The 21,552-nt window shown below is 33.6% G+C and overlaps 1 protein-coding gene across 1 annotated transcript in view; it reads right to left on the bottom strand.

Annotated features, from left to right (window-relative positions):
* The window catches only part of LOC118746556, a 194,724-nt gene that overhangs the window by 62,756 nt on the left and 110,416 nt on the right, over positions 1-21,552 (bottom strand). Inside the window, exon 2 of the mRNA XM_036480400.1 lies at positions 16,632-16,927. Within this exon, the coding sequence (XP_036336293.1) occupies positions 16,632-16,706 (75 nt within the window). The 5' untranslated portion in view covers positions 16,707-16,927. The remainder of the gene's footprint in view (positions 1-16,631; positions 16,928-21,552) is intronic.

The raw sequence follows: 21,552 nt of genomic DNA, 5'->3' as shown, positions 1-21,552 counted from the left end.
TTGAAAAATATGTCTTTGAAAGCTGACATAATGGTCTACAAAAAAAAAATAGTATCATTGTATAATCATTGTACTTAACACAAAAATATTTGGGTTGAAAATGAAATTTCGAAAAAAATTTATGCTTTTCTGGCTAGCTCTAACAAACAATTTTGGTTTTTGGTTTTATTGACTTTTCAGCCGAGCCATTCAAACTTTTTGTTAAAAGCTGACAAAACAAATCTCTTAGATGCTCATTTTTTAAATTGTAATGTTGCATCTAAATTTTCAACTGCTTCATTAGATTGAATATCTGATTGCGTAGTTTTATAGCCCATTAAATTCTAGTATAATAAAGTGCAAGTGTTAAGTTGAATTTTTATAAGTTTTTTCTGACTGTATTGCGCATTGTTTTTCCATACAAAAAAGCTGTCCAATATACTTTTAATGAAAGAGAATTTACTAAAAAATACTTGATATGTCTGGTTATTTAATTTTGTATGCTTCTTTCCAAAAAATTTGAAGTTTTTTGCCGTCATGTTCATTTCGTAAAGGCGCACATTGACTTTGAAAGTAATTACTTTAAGAAGCACTTTCTTTTGAATTTCGCATGGAATATCTCTAATAAATATATACATATATCCCAACATACTTATATATTTCCGTTTGTATTTATAAATCCCCGTGCAAACACGCTGTCACTCAAGTTCATAAGCAATTACGCGGCGCTTTTTACGCAAATACGCTTCCTAACGTAATTAAGTATGTACATATGTATGTATGTACCCTGCAGTGAAAAATTATCAGTTGTTAAAAATAACCCACATATAGTTAGCTTTTTGGCGGGATTTCGATACATACCTCACTTTTGATTAGCTATGACAAAACCAACTAAAAGTGAGTTGTAAAGTCATGCAGGCGTCAAGCAGACGCAATCGGGAGTTTGTTTTCTTTAAAGTTTCTATTTAAAAATCCTCATACAAAAACTTCTTTGAATAAATTTTTTTTTCTGCACTTCACAAATTCTTTTCCGAATTCAAGACAAATAAAATGAAGTTCTAAATTCTATATTATCATTTTGATGTTATATCTGACGGAATTCCAATATACTTAGGACCACCTACTGCGGTAAATGTAAACAAATAAACAAATATGCAATGTTGAATATAAAATAAGTAAATAAGTAAATAAAAATAAATAAACTAAATATTTCTTTATTGATATACTCTATGTCCAAAATTAGTTAGTTACAAGTTAGTTGACTTGTAATATAGAGGTATCCGGTCTGACGCACAAAAGTAGTTACCTTTTTTCTAACTATATATACAGTTAACAGTTAGCACTAGTGTTTGCGTAAACAGACTAGAGTGCGGTATAAGCTATCGTCACTCCCTGCAGGGTATGTACGCATTTGGCCTGAACAAAAAACTAGGCCATGAAAATTCACACGTGCACTCCTCTGCCTTACTCATTCATTAATTTTAATTAAAGCAAACATATTTATGTGCATAGGTAGGTATAAATTACACATGCCTCAGAAAATTAATGTTTGCGCTATACGCATGTTTATGTGCATATGGCTTTGCCTATGCCCATATTTCCCTTTGCAAGTGCGTATTTGAATAAAGTCAACACCTCACAATTGCCATATCTAACGGTCAATAATTGACATTGCCCTTCATGCAAACAATTGCATTCACATACATTTAAGCGCCGTCTTTTATACATCTATGTACAACCAACTATTTAATTGTATATGTACTAAATATATTTGTATTATTGCACTTGTATACTTAGTTAGTCGTATATGAAGCAAAACGTGTGTACAGGTGATGTCCACGCTTTGCCCGCTAAATGCGTCGCCAGTTCAGCCAACCCAAGTCAACAGTTGGTCGATAATCATTTTTGGGCTTGAATGCAAGCTCGTCAAGCCGTCAACATTAACCTTGACAACGAATATTGATTTCCTGTTGAGTTTTTTTACTTTCGTTACTGTTTGTAGTTGTTTGTTTTTGTTGTTGCATTATTACTTGCGTTTCTATATTTTTCTCTTTGTTGCAATGACTCGCAACAAGGCTGCCTGACAATATATGGTCAGCTTGGAGTGAAAAATTGCTAAGTTCATTTTTACAAACATTATAGGAGAGGAAAGACAAATTCTTGTAGCCATTTTCTTTGAATACAACATTTTGCTTGTTTGAGCAAAGCAAAACTCCATACGAGACAGAAGGATTCGATCTTTACTAAAAGAGTTCGTATTATTTTGGCCTGATCGGATTTTGTGTACCTCTTTTGGACTTAGCTAATTTGCCTTTCATTCAATATAAACGAGAAAAAATTAAATAACTACTTAATCCTTTTCGAAACGATGCATTTTTAATTTATCTTGCTTCCTGTATCAAAATATGAGTTTTCATACAAAGTGGAATTAGCAGCTTTTTGCTCTATGCTAGCGATATGCTTCGTTGAGCTGCTTGACAGGCTGAGTGTCAGGGGCGAAGGTCAGTCATTGGGCGACAAGTTTTGTGGTGGCGCCCATTTACAAATAAGTATACATATACCTTCATACGTATATAGCATATGGACGTACACATGTAATGATACTGCAGAAAGCAATGCAAATGCAATTCTTAAAAACGCGAATTAGGATCCACTAAAAAATCGTTTAGTTGGTTATAGCAGATGAAAAATACAACATCTTTACTCTGAGCTAGATTAGAACCTTTTTCACAAAAGTTACCGGTGCGACATTTGTCGATGTTTCTGGAAAATTTCACAGCCAGCATTGTCGGCGCAATTTTTTCTGTTTCATAGAGGTCCAAATAGGAAAAAAATACTTTCAACATCCCAGCAAACATTTGGAGTCATAAATGAGTCTTTAAGGAGTCCTATTTCGGAGCTATTACGCTCATAATGAGCTCATTTAAGAGTCCGATATGAGTGTGTTTCCCTTCCTACGAATGTCGACTTATATGAGCTTAAATTCATACATCAAATGAGCCTCAATATGAGTCATATTGGACTCTTCTTATACGGCTCATTTTGGACTCTTTTAAAACAAGTTTTGGCCTCATATATGACTCTTTTTGAGACCCTTATCGGCCTCATAAATTGCTACATTCGGACTATTATTTTAGGTTGCTCTTTGAGTCTTATTCAACTCACTATATTTGCAAAGGCATTCCGCAAAAAGTCCTTGTAAATAACATACATACATACTTACATGCATATACACATTCCAACATGCATTCAATAGCAGCAGCTGAAGCTAAATTTTGTTCATTTTTTGTTTTCTAATTATTTTCAATTTCTGTATAAACAAGTTTAGCTATAAATTTCAAATCTTTATTGTTTTTATATTGGCACAAGGTGCTGGCTCATAACTTGGCTCATATATGAATCCTAAAAGATTCATATAAGAGTAAAAAAATTTTGTTTTTGAAACTCATATTTCTTACCTACCTAGGACACCTTTCGGACTCATATATTCTGAACGCTCAGAATATGTTTGCGGGGATGTAACAGCTGACTAATACTTAAATCGAAAAACTTTATTTTATAGTTTTCGTACTTAGAATTCACTACTTTAATATGTCGTGGAAGATAAGAAGGTAAGAAAACGGCGCAATAGTCACCAGTGGGGCTTTCTCAAACGGGTTAGCGATAATTTTCGGATCGCTATCGCAAGTGGGCGACGTATGTAAGGGTTAAATAATCAAATGCTTATTTTGGTCCCAGTAGAAGACTGCATAAGCATTTAGTTACTTTTTAAATAAGACAGACTTTGTCATTGCTAATATACAATTGCATTTCTCATGCTTGCCGCTTTAATATGTTTACGCGAACACTAGTGCAGAAAAGCTATCAAATTTTGTGGGGCTATGCCGAATAAAAGTCAGACCTGGATACCCCTGCATTAAGTGTTAACTAATTTGTAACTGACTACTTTTGGACATAAAATAACAGTAAAAAAATTAAAGTGATTTCTCCCGATTTTCACATATTTATTTATTTAACATTATTTTCGATCTTAATTTTATTTGTCTGAATTCGAAAAATCATCTGTGAAGAACATTTAAATGGAAACTTGTTTATAGAAAACAAATTTCCGATTACGTCTGCATGACTTTACAACTCTCTTTAAGTTGATTTTGTCGTAGCTTATTAAAAGTGAGGTATTTATCGAAATCGAGCCATAAAGCTAAGTACTGGTTAGATATCTATAGCAATTGATAAGTTTTGACTGCAGGGTACATACGTTGGCGCACTGAAACATGTATTTCCGATACGGTGGTCCAAAAACAGTAAAGTCGGAATAGTAACGCCCTCACCCCCTAGGATTGTTCTATATCGAAAAAAGTATACCCCTATTTTTTTATTTTGAAATCAGAAAATATTTATTTACACTTTTCGTGTAAATGGTATGGAATTCTTGAAAATCAATATTTTTCCATCGGAAAACTCTGGTTCTCTTGAGGAGACTTTCAATAATAATACCCAATTGTTTATTTAACCATTTTTTTAATACTAACGATTTTTTATTGGTCCTCCCATTCAATTTTTCAGGGTTTTTGTGGGTATAGGGCCGCCAACCTATAAATTATAGTTGCGATAAAAAAATGGTTAAATAAACAATTTAGCATTATTACTGCTGAAGAGAAACAGAGTTATCCGATAGAAAAATATTGATTTTTAAGAATTCTGTACCATTTCTACGAAAAGTTGTTCTTTCCCCATATAAAATACTTGGAAAACTTTGGGCGCTTTGAGCGACCTCTTAATATGTTTTGAAATAAAAAATAAAAAAAAAACAAAGGTATATTTTTTGGGATAGAACAATCCTGACTTTACTTTATCACGTATATTTTGGACCACCCTAATCTCCACTCATTTATTACATATAACGCCATGACATTGAATTGTGGATTAAAAAAGGAAACATGAAACCAATAAAAGGAAAAAATTATAAAAATAGAGACGAGTAAAATCCACGAGAATACCTAAATAAAAAAAACTAATGTAGTCAGCAATTTTTCCAATTTTCTTCTTGTTAATTTTTCATTTGGTGCGACTTGCGCTTTTGTGCATTCCTTTGGCGTGGTTGTATCGCTTATGTTAGAATAGTATATCTTAGCTTTGCTGCAAGAGTGTCATAATCCTAACATTTTTGTTTAGGTAATTATGCATAAATTGGCGCCAGCTCTTATTCTATGTTGTAAAAACTTCATTACTGTATCGATTAATAACAGCTCATTAGAAGAAACTGTTCTTTAATTTTATCACAGGAGCTTATGAAAAGTGTAAATTGAAAAGCCGTTTTATCGAGTTTTTTTATATTTTTGATTAATATGACACTTTTTCATACATAAATCTGTATTTAAGCAAATGACATTCAAAGTTCTTTAATGCAAAAGTTTATATGCACTCTCGTTTGTGAGTATGTATACAAGAACATATGTATTCTTGCATGTACATTAAACTGCAACTTTCATATTTGGGCAATTGGGCAACTTTGCGCAGTGTGTTTGATGAGGACAATTTTATATTCTGTGCAGTTTTAGATATTTAATTATTTGACAATGTTTAATTTAAAAAGTTGAACAAATGAAACTCGAATTTAAGAAAATATTTAAGTCTTACGAAAAAGTGTTGAGCACAAATCAAAATGAAATTAAACCAAATAGTTGATTGAGGGTTGCACATCACACTGCGCAAATTTGCGCGCAAACTTGTCCTTTTTGTGCAAATAGCTTTCCATACAAATTTTGACATTTCATTTGCGAGGGTTATAAATTGCACAGTTTGCCCAGTTTGCGAGAGTTTTGCGCTTTTAAATGAGTACCCATATTATATTTTAAGACGTCCACCAAAATATTAAGATTTAACGAGCTGGGCCAACCAGCACAACCAACACATCTTAATTCAACTTTAAATGATGTTCGTTCATCCTAGCTTTCTCTTTCATCCTTTGAATGAGCTTATTAGCAAATAAATAAAAAGGGTGATACCTCACATGTCTAAATCGGAAGAGTTTAGGTGCAGTTATTCGACTTTTTCTTATACAAATCTTTGAAAATATTTAAGAAACAGCATCAAAAGTTTCATTATTACGATTCCGTTCAATTTTTTTTAAATATTTTTATGAACATTTTTTAAGCTTAAACCGTTTTGTCGTTTGATGGGATCTTTTCAAAAAACATTGGGACACGAATGACTTTTTTTGCACATACGTAAAAATAGTGGGAAAATACCTTTCTACCGAAATCCCATAAGTCTAAATCAGAATAGTTTTGGCCCAGTTATTTAAGTTTTTCTTAAATTAATCTTTGAGAAAAGTAAAAAAACAGCATCAAAAATCTCATTATTACGATTCCGTTGAAAAGATTTTTAAATATTTTTATGCAGATTTTTTAAGCTTAATCTGATTTGGCATCAGAGGGGACTTTTTCAAAAAGTTCTTTAAGAAACTATTTTTATTCATAAAAAAATCCATTTTTGGAGGTATTTTCAAACCGGTCCAGCTCGCTTAAATCTTAATATTTTTCCCAAATATTTCGTTGGACGTCTTAGAATATAATTGATTTTATAATTCCAATGGAAAAACAGTACCGATTTTTTTTGTATGGGGAGTGATGTACTCTAATGTACATATATAAAAACATATGTATATGTCTGTACATATTTATGCATATAGAAACTAACATTGAACTTGGTTTGCTCGCTAACAGCTATTGTTAGTCGGAGAAAGCTTTGGTTTATTTGCCACAACAGTAGCAGGAGCTTTTGTTTATTTTATGCTTGTGTATTTGAAAAAGCTTATAAGCGCCAGTACACTGAAAAAAAGCTGAAACTAAATTCACGTTCTATTTTATGATAAATACAAAAAGCAGTAAAATGTTTTGGCACATAAACTTAAAATAGGACCAATAATTGGTGCGTTCATAGCGTTATCCAAAATACAGGCTAAGTTCGAAGCATTGCATATACCAAGTTCAGTAGAGATTAATGATAAAAGTAAGTAAATTATTAAAACAACTTCGTTCCCATAATTTGTTCTACATACTTGAAGTACTATAAAAGGCTTAATGAAGTATGTAATTAAAATACCGAAAATAATCTAACCCATTAGCAAAGAATTTCCGAACAATTATCGCGCATGTAGTTCTGCTTATCTGCATCACGATTATTCTTATCTGGGTACTTTCGGCAAAAATAGCAAACGGTGACACTATGATCGACTTTTAGCAAACAAACAAAGAAGTGACGCTGTGGTTTAACTGCATACTTGGGCCCAAATGAAACCACTTAAATATTATAAATTAAATATAACACCGACCATTTAGCAATTATTTATAATAAATAATGACTAACTGATACATACACAACAACAAAACATCTTCTATGCTACCTGAAGGTAGAAATTCCGAGTAACATATAAGGAGCTTCCATTTAAAAATCCTTATTTAACTTTCAGTCAGATAGCATCTTATACTACTTAGTCCTATTAAGAGCTGACTGCAGCTCTCAAGAAAAACGAAAAATTCATATAAAATCAAGCACAAGAAATGGAAAAGAAATTTACTTATATTAAATTTCTTAAATAAGTATGCAGCTCTCAGGAGAAAAATGCTTATATGGGCAGTTCTCACAGACTTCGAATTTTTTTGTAAAAAAAAAAATTCTTAAATCGTGAGCACATGTGTGAAATTTTTAGTATACGTTCCTTCAGCAACGCACCATATGATTTTAACGTTGTTTACGCGTTTTTTATGTTTTGTAAATGGAAAGTGGGCGTAATTTTAATCCGATTTCGAAAATTTTCGACATATGGATTTTTATGCCAAAGTCAATAATTGTACTGAGTTTGGTATGAATTGATAAATCGGTTACCGATATACACTTACAGGGAAGCAATTAAAAACTGGGACGCGATATTTTAGTAAGTTTTGGCGACTTTTCTTTAGTTTACTTAATGCTCATTATTTTTTATGAAAGTATAACTGATTACTTAACAAATTTCAGACTGTGTGCAAAAATTATCAAAATTCTTCAAAGTTTCTAACTTCTTTATAGGCATCTTTAGACAAAATTTTGGTTTTCAGTTTTGTAGCCCATCAAATTTTAGCAAAGTGCAAATTCTAAGTATCTTGGGCTAACCGCTGATTTTTGGCGAATTTTTTCTTGGCGGTGCTCCTAATTTTTTCATATAAAAAACACTTTCGAACGTAAATTGCCGAAAATCAACGGTAAGTCCTTTCATCTACATTCTATCTTCGAAAATCGAACAAACGGTGCAGATTTTTACATGGACAAGAAATGCCTTTGGGTATTTGTTTTTTTATTCCCGAGCGCACTTGTGCACAAGGGTATATTAATTTTGTTCACATAACGGTTGTTTGTAACAGCCAAAACGAATCGAGATAGATATAGACAAATGTATAGATAAAAGCTCAGAATGAATAGAGAAGTCGATTAAGCCATGTCTGTATGTCCGTCCGTCTGTCCGTCTGTCCGTGTACACGATAACTCGAGCAAAAATTGAGATATCTCAACGACATTTGGTATGTAGGTTTCCATTAATCCAAGGTAGGTTGGTATTAAAAATGGGCGAAATCGGACTGTAACCACGCCCACTTCCCATATAACGGTAATTTCCAGAAATACGAAAACTGCGCTATTTTAGTAACTACTGAAGATAATTCACTCAAAATTTATATTTGCAACAATTTTTAGACGAAAAATAAGAATATTATAAATTTTTGGAAAATGGGCGTGCCACTTATGGTTACATGTGTATATCTTGGTAACCGCTGCACCAATTTCTTCCAAACTTGGCACAATGGATGGCCTTGGTACAACATACTAAATGGCCGAAAATTTAAAAAAATCGGACAATAACCACGCACACATCCCATATAACGGTAATTTAGAGAAATACAAAATCTTCGATAAATCAGTAAATATTAAAGCTAATTTATTCAAAATTGATGCTTGCAACAATTCTTTACCAAGAAATACGTTTATGGTCAAATTATGGAAAATGGGCGTGGCACCGCCCACTTATGATCAGATATATGTATATCGGTAACCGTTCTACCAATTTGTTCCAAACTCGGTATTTTTATTGTGCTTGCCACATAAAAGCAAAACGTTGAAAATTATTGAAATCGGACTAAAATTAGGGCCGCTTTTCATATAACGGTAAACTTCGGAAATGCTTGAAACTACAATATTGCGAAATTTAAGGACGCCAATTTACTCAAAATTGATACACCCGGCTTACCATGTAGCGGTAGGTTTCGGATAGGTGAAAAAACATATATTTAATACTTGCGCCGGGTATTTAATGTTCGGCTCCGCCCGAACTTAGACTTTCTTACTTGTTTCATTTTTAAATTTTTTCTTATTTCTTTTTCGCTCTGTAACTTTTCAAAGAACAAATAAAAAATTGGTGCACGAGGATCAGAGTTCAATAGTATATTGTACAATAGAGCACACACGCAATTAGCTAAATTTTCCAATTGCAGACGATGTGCTAATTAAAAATAAATATTTTCTTTTACAGTAATGTTAATAGATTCGACTAACGCAGTTTATGTTTTGTAGTGAAGTTTCTTGGGAACGCATTTTGAATTTTCGTTAATAAAACTACAAAACAGCCGCATAATATTGGTTTTATTTTGCTAAGAAGGTATTAAAACAATAACGTATGGAATATTTTTTGAGATTGATGCTTAAAATTAAAAAAAAAATCAGTGCTAAGTCCAAGTTAGTCGATTCGACTAATAATTAGTGTTAACGTATTAAAAATATGATTAGTGTTCCAGGGTTAAAGAAGTTTTTTAACTATCTTCTAATGAGAGTACATAAGCCTACCACGTCTATCTAGATTGATTCCTATTATGGTCCAGAACACTATAAAAGTTGTCCGAATTTAAAAACAGGAGTCATGCCACTTTGATTCCTCCTAACTTCTTTTCTATTGCAAGCACAGACTTCTAACGCTGCGTTCGATTCTCCTCTGCAAATACTAACGGTTCATTATAAACTCAAACATGAGGAATCAGCGCACCAAATTTTGCAACGTAAAAATACAAAAATAATAGGAGAGTCACACTTTTATTTGCGAAAATTTTCCAATTTTATTTCTGAATTATATGCATATTTGGCTATAAAATATGTACGGTGGTCCTTTTTGTGCATTTACATAATCTACACAACATATGTAGCGAAAATTGTGTGTCCGAATAAAAGCTGTCGAGTCATGCGAAAGTTCCAACTAATTGAGAAATGCCCATATACATATTAATTTCTTTAAGAAAATTTACAGCAATTACAAAGTACTTTTTTAAGCAAAAGAAATAATTAAAAAAAATGCATTTGAATTTTCTTGAGAATTGCGGAGGGGCTATCCGATGATTAAAAATAAAAGTATCATTTGAGAAATCCATGAATAACTGATTTGAAAAGAAAATAACCTCACTCGAGCTAAGTTGTTTCGTCAAATGTCCACAAATATATAAACCACACAACAAAACACCAGGCAAATATAGCTGACCAAAATCAAAATAACCACTATCGCAGAAACATCTGGTGCGTTTATTACTCGTAACTATAAAGGCGTAGATATTTTTCAATTGTTAAACATACAGTTGTTAGAAAATTTAAAGCCAGCATTAACTGCCGACAGAATCTGCGACCGTTGTTTACTTAAGGTTATACATACTCAGCTATCATGGGACGACTGACAAGTTAAATAAAAGATTTTGAACTAAAGCTAGAGATCAAGTGTGTTTGAGGAATATTAAATTGTGATTGTTTGGTTACATCGTGCGACAAAAACCAAACATTTTTAAAACACACGAAAAAATCAAAATATTCACAAATCTAGGAGCCAAATATAGTATAACTGCGTTTTTAATTTTTCTCTCTGAGGTCAGGATTTTCCAGGATATGATTGAATAAAAAATTATTAAAAAGATTTGGTGCATTGTAGAGTAAAAATATGGGTAACAGTTAAAAGAACAAGTTATGTAGAACTAAAAACAAATAAATTTTTTGTTGCCCCAGGACGAATAAATGTTGAAAATGTCCTTTTAAAACTTTATCCTTGAATATCCTTAAAAATTTCCAATATTTAAAATATGTCAAGGACTAATATGTAAACTACCACATCCTCGAATTTCGTCCTTCCAACTTTATTAGTTCTAGATAAAAAAATTTACACTTCTCTTTATAAGATATTGATAGTTACAATATACATAAATGAAGATACTGGAATCATTATTATGGAACCATGGCTCTAAAAGAACAAACTGACCGTATGATATACCTACGGTTTAAATACTTTAATGGTTTTGTATACAAGGGCGTAGGGGGCAAGAGTTTGTATAGAGGGAAAAAATGTTTTTAATTTTATAATGTAAAAAATTATAAAAATTGGGAATCCCCCTAAATAAGAATTTTTTCAACATTGGCACCTGGAAGAAACCAACAGGCTTTCGAAACCCTCTTCCAGGGATGTATTCCGAAAGACTCAAGTTCTATAACAATCACTGTGAGCGCCGTGTGCCCAAATGGGATGAGAAGAGGCCTTGCAGGAAGAATCGTTAGCATGGAAAAGACATTGTGAGCCATTTCAACTTTTAGTGCATATAAATCTTCTGGTCCTGATGTCATGTAACCCATGCCTGCTACAAGAGAGCACGGGCTTAATATCTGGGCCACAAGTCAGATTACAGAGAGCAAGTCTCTTACTTGCTCACATACCATCAACACGGAATGAAGTCAAAGTGGCCTTTATTCCCAAAGTGGGCAAAACTCGGCACAACACCCAAAGGCGTATGACCAATTAGACTTAGATCCTTTCTAGAAAAAACATTACAACTGATAGACTTTCATATTACAGACAACTTTCTCCAGGTAATACTACTATTACTGCAATACATATTCTAACTCAAGTTATGGAAAAGGCATTGCAGTACAAACAAATAACTTTGTGTGCATTTCTTGCCATATCACACGCTTTCGACAATACCAGGCACAAAACAACGCGTGCAGAAAACAACACTCAGACTACATGCCTTGTACTGTTCTCACGTCCCTTTTAACCTATTTTAAATCTTCACGATTTACGAATAAACCTAAGCAGATTGTTAGTTGCTAAGAAGCTCGTTCGTGTTCGTTTCTCAACACATCGCGGTCAAATGTCTCTTATCTAATTCTTGCAAAGGCGGGACACAAGTACAGATGGTCAAATGGAGTTGTTATGTACGACTATAACAGTCAGTGACCACATGAAGTGACCAGTCCGAAGTTCAACTTATCCGCAGTCCCGTCTGCTCCATGAGAACAAAAAACTAGATAGACCTGCTGAGATTGATGACAGCATGAATTTTGCCCACCTGTAGCCCCTCGATGTCACCCAGTCATTTCTCAGCGCAATATTCACCCAGTTTATGATGGTGGCTTCGATGGCCGAAGTGAGGGGTGCTATAGCTGGTAGCGGGCCGAGGAATGCCTGCTCTAATCCAAATGGTCAGAAGCGTCATTATCAGGTATTTCCGAAGGACCTGACACCCAGAGTAAAGCAAGCCCGTTATAGTTGCATTGCCGAACTAGTTTGGAAGCATTTAGTTATGATAAGGAAGGATATTAGCAGCCTTCTAACGGACTGGATCATAAGCAAGTTGAAATACAGAACTATGGTAGCGGAACTAGGAGGCAGTAAGAAAGCAGTAACTGTCAACAGTGGCTATCTTTAAAGGGAGCCTTATCACCCCTACTCAAGACACTAGTTTAGACGAACTCCTGTAAAAGCTAAACGGCAAAATACAAAGCATCTGGATATACATACAACGTAGTCATCTACGTTGTTGGCTGGCATGAGGACACAGTTTGCTCCAGATTGCAAGCTGCGCTTAGATTAGGGGAAGACTGGTTTGCAGCAAAGGTATTGACAACAAACCCACTGACGCCCGTTCTCCTATTCACCAAAAGAAGGACAGTCAACTTGACTTCACCCACTTTGGCATGGACAGAAATCGAGTTCTCAGAAGAGACGAAGTATCTAGAGGAAGCTCTGAACGAAAGATTAAAATCGAACTCACATCTCTCGAATGTTACCTTCAAGGTTAGAAAGGCCTTTTATACCTGCCAGAGACTTCATTGCAACACTTGGGAAATATCACCCAAATTAACATATTGGTCTTTCAATACGGTCGTGCAACCCAGCAAGCACATGTCCTCTGTCTATTCTGACTGTAAAGGAGGCCTGCTGGAGCATCCTACGACTGCCCAAAGAAATAATCACGAACGGTGGAGATCTTCGTGGTCACTTGCATGTTCTCAAGCTATTCTTGGATGATCTTGGCGGAAGGCTTCGCAATTGAAGTCCGAGTTCGAGAATGTCATCGTATAACTGCAAGTTTTGTGAGCTGGTGGAGGAAACCTCAGAGCATATTCTGTGTGTATCATGAATCGTAGACTGCTACGCCTTAAGCAACGATTATCTTCTCCATCCAAAATTTGGAACATGGCATCCACCAATGTGCTTAATTTCTTAAATATCCTAAGGTTGGAGTGACTACAATAAGGGGTTAGCACAATAGATTTTTTTTTAGGTCGCATCCAGTTTCAGTTTTTCTTATACATAACATTTGTTTTTAAAAATATTTGTCGAAAGGAACACTTCAGATGATATACGAGTTTAGACCTTCAAGGCCGCCTTAAAAATGCTTAATCATTGTATCAACGGCTAGGTATTTTCATGTCGATCCAACTAACGTAAATCATAATATTTTAAAGTCGAAATGTAATAAACTTTATATTTCCGGTAGAAATTCATCAACCTTTTCTTGGTGACACACCCAAATATACATATGTACATATATTTCTTATACGTTGCGGGTTATTGGGTGTTAGTTCTCGAAGATGATTCAAAAAAAATACGAAGTAAAAATTACTTGGTTTTTGTTATTTTTTTTTAGTACATTTTTGTGGAAAAGAAAGTTTCACGCTACAAAATTTCGCCAGATTTTCGTTTTTTTTTATTAGATTAAGTGTGTAGCATTAGGGTGGTCCAAAAAAGCATATGAAAAAGTAAATTGGAAAATCTAATGCCCTCACCCCTTTGGATATTTCTATATCGAAAAAATATACTCCTGTTTTTTTATTTTGAAAACGAATAACATTTCGAGGTCGCTCAATGCGCTCAAAGTTTTGCATGTATTTTATATCGAGAAAAAACCGGTTTTCGTGGAAATGGTATATAATTCTTAAAAATATATATTTTTCGTTCGCAGAAGTCTCTTTCTCTTCAGGAGACTTCCCAAATAGTACCAGATTGTTTTTTTTACCATTTTTTATACCCGAGCGCACTTGTGCACAAGGGTATTATAACTTTGTTCAGAATGAATAAAGAAGTCGATTAAGCCATGTCTGTCTGAGATATCTCAACGAAATTCGGTATGTAGGTTTTCCTTTACACAAGGTAGGTTGGTATTGAAAATGGGCAAAATCGGACTGTTATCACGCCTACTTCCCATATAACGGTATTTTCGAAAAATGCAAAACTACAATATTTCAGTAAATATTGGATCCAAATTGTTGAAAATTAGTATGTGAAGTCAAATTTTGGTAAAATTAGTATTATTATGAAATTTTTGAAAAATGGGCGTGACCCCGCCCACATATGATGAAATGCTGTATCCCGGTAGCCGCTTCATCAATGCTGACTGACCTGACTGAACTGATTCATCAATTCGGTGCACTTAATAACCTTAGTACAAAGAAGAAACTGGTTGCAAATTATTCAAATCGGTCTAAAATTACACCCACTTCCCGTATAACGGTAAATTTCAGACATCCGAAAACTCCGATATTTCAATGTGGACGCTAATATACTCCAAGTTAATAGTTACAACAATCCCCTAACAATAAAAAAGACTGCTATAGACTTATAAGAATTGGGCGTGGCACCGCTCACCTTATGACTACAAGGTGTATGACGGTAGATTACCTATCAAACTTGGTTCAATTATTTCATTAACTCTAATTCAGCATATTTTCGAAAAAGTTTGAAATCGGGAAAACCCCTCCTGCTTATCATGCAAATGTAGTTTAGAGAAAGTTGAAACAACGATATTTGATACCTACGACGGGTATATGAGTTCGGTTTCGCCCGAACTTATACTTCTTTACTTGTTATTACTAGCGATTTTTTATGGCTCCCTCATTGCGGCATTGAGTTTTTTAGGGGTCTTATGAAAAATAATTAGTAATAGAAGGCGGTTAAATAAACAATTGGGTATTGTTATTGGAAGTAGCTTGAAGAGAAACAAAGTTTTATGATCGAAAAATATTGATTTTCTATAATTATAAACCATTTCTACGAAAACTTGTTTTTCCGCATATAAAATACATGGAAAATGTTGAGCACTTTGAGCGACCTCGATTTGTTTTTTGATTACAAAATAAAAAAACAGGGGTATCATTTTTCGGTACAGAACAATCCTGGACCATCCGAGTGTAACATGCACCCAAAACCGATAACCCCAATTAAAGCAGAATAAGCAATGAGCATCTGATGTTTAATAATAAATGTAATACCAACCATCTATACTCAAAGAATTCAAGATCTATCAGTTTGACCACATTCCACATAAAAACATTTAGTAAAAATTTCGACACTCACATCGGGGACACACTGAGGCCACAAAACTGGCCAAAGCGAAAAATGTGACAACATGCGTACACCAAAAGCATTATATTAATTGTAGTATTCTTTTTCTAATATTCTATATATATTTCCAAACTTTAAAATACTTTTCTGCTTTTGCTAAACTTTTCCTACAGGGAATGCGTCTGTATGAATGATACAGTCACCTACATATTTCAATGAAATAATGTAAGCTCATTACTGATGTTTGCATTGGCGTACTCTCGCTAACCCATTGATACAGTTATTGAAAACAGGAAACAGGTTTTTCAATGAGCCGAAACTTATAGCTTAATAAAATGCATGTGACTTGGCAAATAAAAAGTGTTGACAAAAAATTCTGTTGTAGCAGGCGCAGACGTTGGTTTGTATTTAAAGTAAATTTGCAAGCAGGATTAGGGGGTTTGGGGCCCTTGAAATAAATATGTAGCAATAGTCTTGAACCAAAAATTGTGTCTTAAAATACTTTCAAGATCATCCCATTCTTGAGTCTGTGCAGGAAATGGGTTGCATATACTTACAAAAGTACATATGTACATATGTACATATGTATGAATTCCACTGGCATGTTGCTCCACTGCGTAGAGAGATTCAAGATATCTTTTTATATTTTTATGTGCAAGATATTTTTGTGCAGGAAAGTGACTCCATACCCACTTAATTCGTGGCTACGGCTTGATTTTAGATTAGATAATTAAACAAAAAATTTTAATTGCTTTGACAATTATATCTAAGCACATTTATTTAGCTCAACCTCTCGATTTTTACGGCATACGCGTGCCTGAGCCTTTAGACTAACCAGACATTTTAGATTTATTTATTGACACTTTAGAACACCTGCTGAATTACTATTAATGTTAATATTGTTGCGCTCATGTTTCTCCTATATTCAACACAAAAGCTAAAATTTAATAATTTATTATTTATAACTCACCTTTTTCGCATTGAAGCCGAGAAATGATAGTTTTCGCACGTTGTCCCGTGGTCCGCTTGGTCCGCTAAAACTCATTTTGCCAGCGAACAAAAGCCACTTTTACGAGTAATTTAAAAGTATAAATAACAAAAACAACAAACTAGAAAGTTTTAACAAAAATACGATTTTTTCTAATTTTTCCTTTTCTTATTTTCTTTGGAATTTATTATTTAAGTTACGGTGCTACAGCAGACTTCCAGAATTCGTCTTTAAAAAATCTCGGCATTCGGGCTTTTTGCTTTCTTTAGCTAGCATATCTGCAATTAGAATATGAAAAAATAAGTTAGATATCGGTTGTTTAAAAAGTTTCTTGTATATGTGGGTAGTGTACTGATTTACCTAAGTAGATATGCACATACATACATATAAATACATATCGTTACCTTAATATACAAAAGCCCTATCTCACACGTCGCTGAAATACAAAAGGAAGTAACTAAGTAAAACTCCAAAATTCTCATTTTGATTGATTATGATGCATTTCATCGAATTATTAGTCCCCACATCATTTTAAGCAACAAAAAAATTTAGTCAGTTACGGCGTTTTTGCATTTCAGCGACTATATGAGTTAGGGGCTTTCTATATTAAGGTAACGAAATCAGGAAAATTTGTATTCGTAACTCAAGCAATTAAGATAAAAAAAAACAATATGGGTCAAATCATGTCAATTCATGTCAATATGGTCTCAATTTTGGGGATAAATAATTGCTTTAACTTGTTAAACAATTTGAGTTTACAGGATTGAGAGATACAGGATTAAAAATTTTAAATTTTAATCAAAATTTAAAAAAATGGTAAATTTTAATGCAATGAATAAAAAATATATTTAAAAATATGTTATATTTTCATTATTTTCCTAAATAGTATGGGATTTTAGCTTACGAAAGAAGAAATAAAAACCTGCTAATTTTTTGCACTTCTTGAAGTAATGCGTTTTTTTTTGCTAATGCATTTTCATTTTTAGTCAGTGCCATCACGATTGTACGATTCGTTCTATTTTCAAAAATGAAGTGCCAGATTAAAAACCTTGACCTGTAGACAAAAGAGGGTTATATTTTTTTACAGAGTTACCACCCCTTAAAAAACTAAATTCAAATTTTTTAATAAGTTAAATGAATTGTTAAGAGATACGTATCAATCGAAATGTGTATGAAGTGGGTTTCTTTCTTAACAACATGTAGAGGGGTTGCCACCTGTTAAAAAAATCTATTTCCATTGGATTTAAAGGAATTAGGTTATTGAAATAGATAGGTATAACTATATGGGAGTCAGACGAAAGAGGTTTGAAGGTTTTAGCTTGCAAATATTACGAAGGGGATGGCCACCTGTTTGTAAAGTCAAATTTAGTTTAACTAAAATAATAATTGCGTCAAACGAAAAGTTTACTACATCGTATTTTTTATTTTATGGCAAATACAGGGTGTCCCAGATGTAACCTGCCAAACTTGAGGAGAAGGCAGGTTGGGTGGTGAGCTCCCTCATAAGCAAAAATTTTTCAGGTAAAAGTGTCACCGTTTTTGAAATATTTACATTTTTTTGAATTAAAGAAAAATCGTGCCTTTTCATGTATTTTCTTAAACTGCATCTACAAACAAGGCTAACTTAGTAAATTTTTTATGTAAAATACTTCCAGATAGTTGCTTCTCCATATTCAAATGCAATGTAGTAAAAATATATTAAGGAACCTTTATAAAATTAGGACTATTTTGGGATTTTTTACTTTTTGATATTTTCTTCCCCAACTTTGACTATCTCTGGTGAAAAAAAAATGTACTGAGCTACTTACATTACATAAAAAAATTGCTCATTTAACAAATATTTCAGAAATGTGCCACCCTTACTATTTCAAATAGAAAAAAAAAAGTTGTAGCCGCTTTTGTGGGTAAAGGACTGAGACGCGCTAGAATGTATTTAATAGATTTAAATTTAAGTTGCTCTTATTACTAACCAATGACATGCTAAATAGTACAAAGGTACATTATTACATGCTCCTGACATTATTTTATGTTACTTACGCATACATAAATGCTCAAACTGCATTTACAGTGAAGGTATAAAAGTTATCCAAAAACAAATAGCAATTTTGAATTTAGCGTCCTCAATTTTACTTAGAAGCGAATTTTCATTGAAATCTGTCCACAATTCTATTTTTGCCCACATTTCATATGGAAGGGAAGCACAGTGACGCGAATACGATTGTTTTACATTTCAATATAATATAAGTAAGACCATAGATTAGGCTGAGTTAAGCCGCTAGCCTCGATTATGTTGATTTAATGGTACTATGTATATGAAATACTCAAGGATTGGTGGAAAATATGTAGAGTAGGGAGGCGGCCGTAGTGGTGTAGTGGTGGTTTGTTGCGCGCTACTACTCCGCAGGGTCTGGGATCAAGTCGGGCTCAACACAACATAACGGTTGTATGTAACAGCTTAAAGGAATCGAGATAGATATAGACAAATGTATAACTACATAAATGATCAGAATGAAAAAAGAAGTCAATTAAGCCATGTCTGCCTGTCCGTCCGTCTGTCCGTGTACAAGATAACTCGAGAAAAATTTGAGATATCTCAACGAAATTTGGTACGTAGGTTGCCCTTTGTCCAAAGTAGGTTACTATTGGGCGAAATCGGACTGTAGCCACGCCCCCTTCTCATATAACGATATTTTCAAAAAATGCAAAAACTGCGATATTTCAGTAGAATTTTGGTACAAAATAATATTATTATGAAACTTTTGGAAAAGGGGCGTGACCACATCCACTTATGATGAAATACGGTATCTTAGTGGCCGCTTCACCAATCCTTACCAAACTCGGTACGAGCATAGCTTATGGTCAGGCTAAGAAACCTGCCGAAAATCTTTGAATTCTGACAATAACCACGCCCACCTCCCATATAATTGTTATTAGCAGAAACACGAAAACTGCGATAAAACAGTAACTATTGAAGCTAATTGAATTGAGATCAATGATTGCAAGTACCACCTAGCATAAAATGAGATTATTATAAATTTTTGGACAATGGGCGTGGCGCCGCAACCTTATGACGACAATGGTGTATCTCGGCATCCGATTTATCAATTATTACCAAACTCGGTGCACTTAATAACCTTGGTACGGAAAAGCAATTCGTGCAAATTATTCAAGTCGGACTAAAATTACAGCCGGTTCCCGTTTAACGGTAAAATTCATATATACGAAAACTCCGATATTTCAATAACTGAGGACTCTGATTTACTCCAAGTTAGTACGTAGAACAACTAATAAAAATAAGGCTGCTATACAGTGTTACCGTTGAGAATTTTCAGAAAGTCGCAAAAAAGGGGTCATTGACGAAAAAAGGGGCGCCATATTATTTTTGCTTTATGAACTAGTAAAAGAATAAATCGTATGAATTTAAAAAGAAAATAGTGGGACAAGCTTTTCACAAAACAGGGTTGCAAACATACACATAAATCGAAAAGAGTTACATTTCCTTTAAGAGTTGTAAGTGATGCATTTTTTCATACTTACAGGAGGAAATATTTTTTAATAGCATGGCTCTGTTAATATTTCCTAAAAAAATCTCTGAAAAGGGGCAAAAGTCGCACACAATTTTGGAAAAGGGTAAAAAAATCAAAATTTTCAAAAAGTCGGGTCAAAGGGCATTTTCGCTTAAAAACGGTCAAATTGCCCCTTTAGTCGCACAACGGCAGCACTGCTGCTATATGCTTTTAGGAATAGGGCGTGGCACTGCCCACTTTATGACGACAATGGTGTACCTCGGTTACCACATTATCGAATTCTATCAAACTTGGTTCAAATATATCATTAAGTCTAACTCAGCATATTATCGAAAACGTTCGGTTTCGTCCGAACTTATACTTCTTTACCTGGTTAAATTTAAATTTAAATCTGATAACTCGACATATTATTGAAAACTACTCACCCATAGTAGTCGTATAGTTATCGCCAAGTGGATTAATGTTGCAATATAAAGCCCCAAAGTCATTTTTGTAAGCTTTTTTCGGAATAAATGCAGCATTTTTCTGATTTTGTCTAGGTTCTATAAGACTGATTTACAAGGAACTATCTTGAAAATATACCAAGAAACTCACCTTTAGGAGAAAGTTAGTAGGGACTTCCTGAGCTCAAAACGCATTCTTATATTTACATACTTTGTCCAATTTTTTTTAGATATCTAATGGTATATTTTTGGTTTTCGGGCTCATGACTAAACTGGCCCAAACAACACCGAAGCTACCAATTGTTTTAATCGGACTTGCTGAGTAATAGCTGCAATAAAATACTTTAAAACTTTGAATATTTCGTGGATGTGTTTATTTTGTACGCAGAGCAAAAAAAAAGTGGTGTCATCTACAAAATTAAGATTTTGATATTTTAAGGGCCACCCTATGTAGGTACATATATGTATAAAAGAACATCTGTAGACGGTTAGAATGTTTGACGAATCCTAAAACACACCTATGTACATATGTGCATATGGGGTATTCCATACCAAAACGGACGGGGTTCACACTTCGTGTGTTTGATATGTTTCAAATTTTTAGGGTTGATGCATAAACAAAAATAATAAATAAATATGAAATTTGAGCTTGATAAATACATATTTAAAAACTTTACAGCACAAAATCAAAAACAAATCGATTTAATAGTTTTCCAAATATCTCGAGAACGGGGCAAGGAAAAAATTAAAAAAAAATTACACATACACACATCAAAATTCTCTATGAAAGAAATATTTAAAAAAATTTTTTCCTGAAAAATTTTTCACATACATATTTTTTGGTAAAAAAAATAGTTTTTGAAAATATGCCATTTCAAAAAAAAAGTTAAAAAACTCACAATGGTAGCTCTGAGTATTGCGCAATATTTAAGT

The sequence above is a fragment of the Rhagoletis pomonella genome, unplaced genomic scaffold (assembly GCF_013731165.1).
Source record: "Rhagoletis pomonella isolate Grant_MI unplaced genomic scaffold, Rhpom_1.0 Rhpom_scaffold_00010, whole genome shotgun sequence".
Classification (NCBI taxonomy): domain Eukaryota; kingdom Metazoa; phylum Arthropoda; class Insecta; order Diptera; family Tephritidae; genus Rhagoletis; species Rhagoletis pomonella.
The sequence above is the reverse complement of the archived record's forward strand: the minus strand, read 5'-3'. Positions and strand labels throughout refer to the sequence as shown.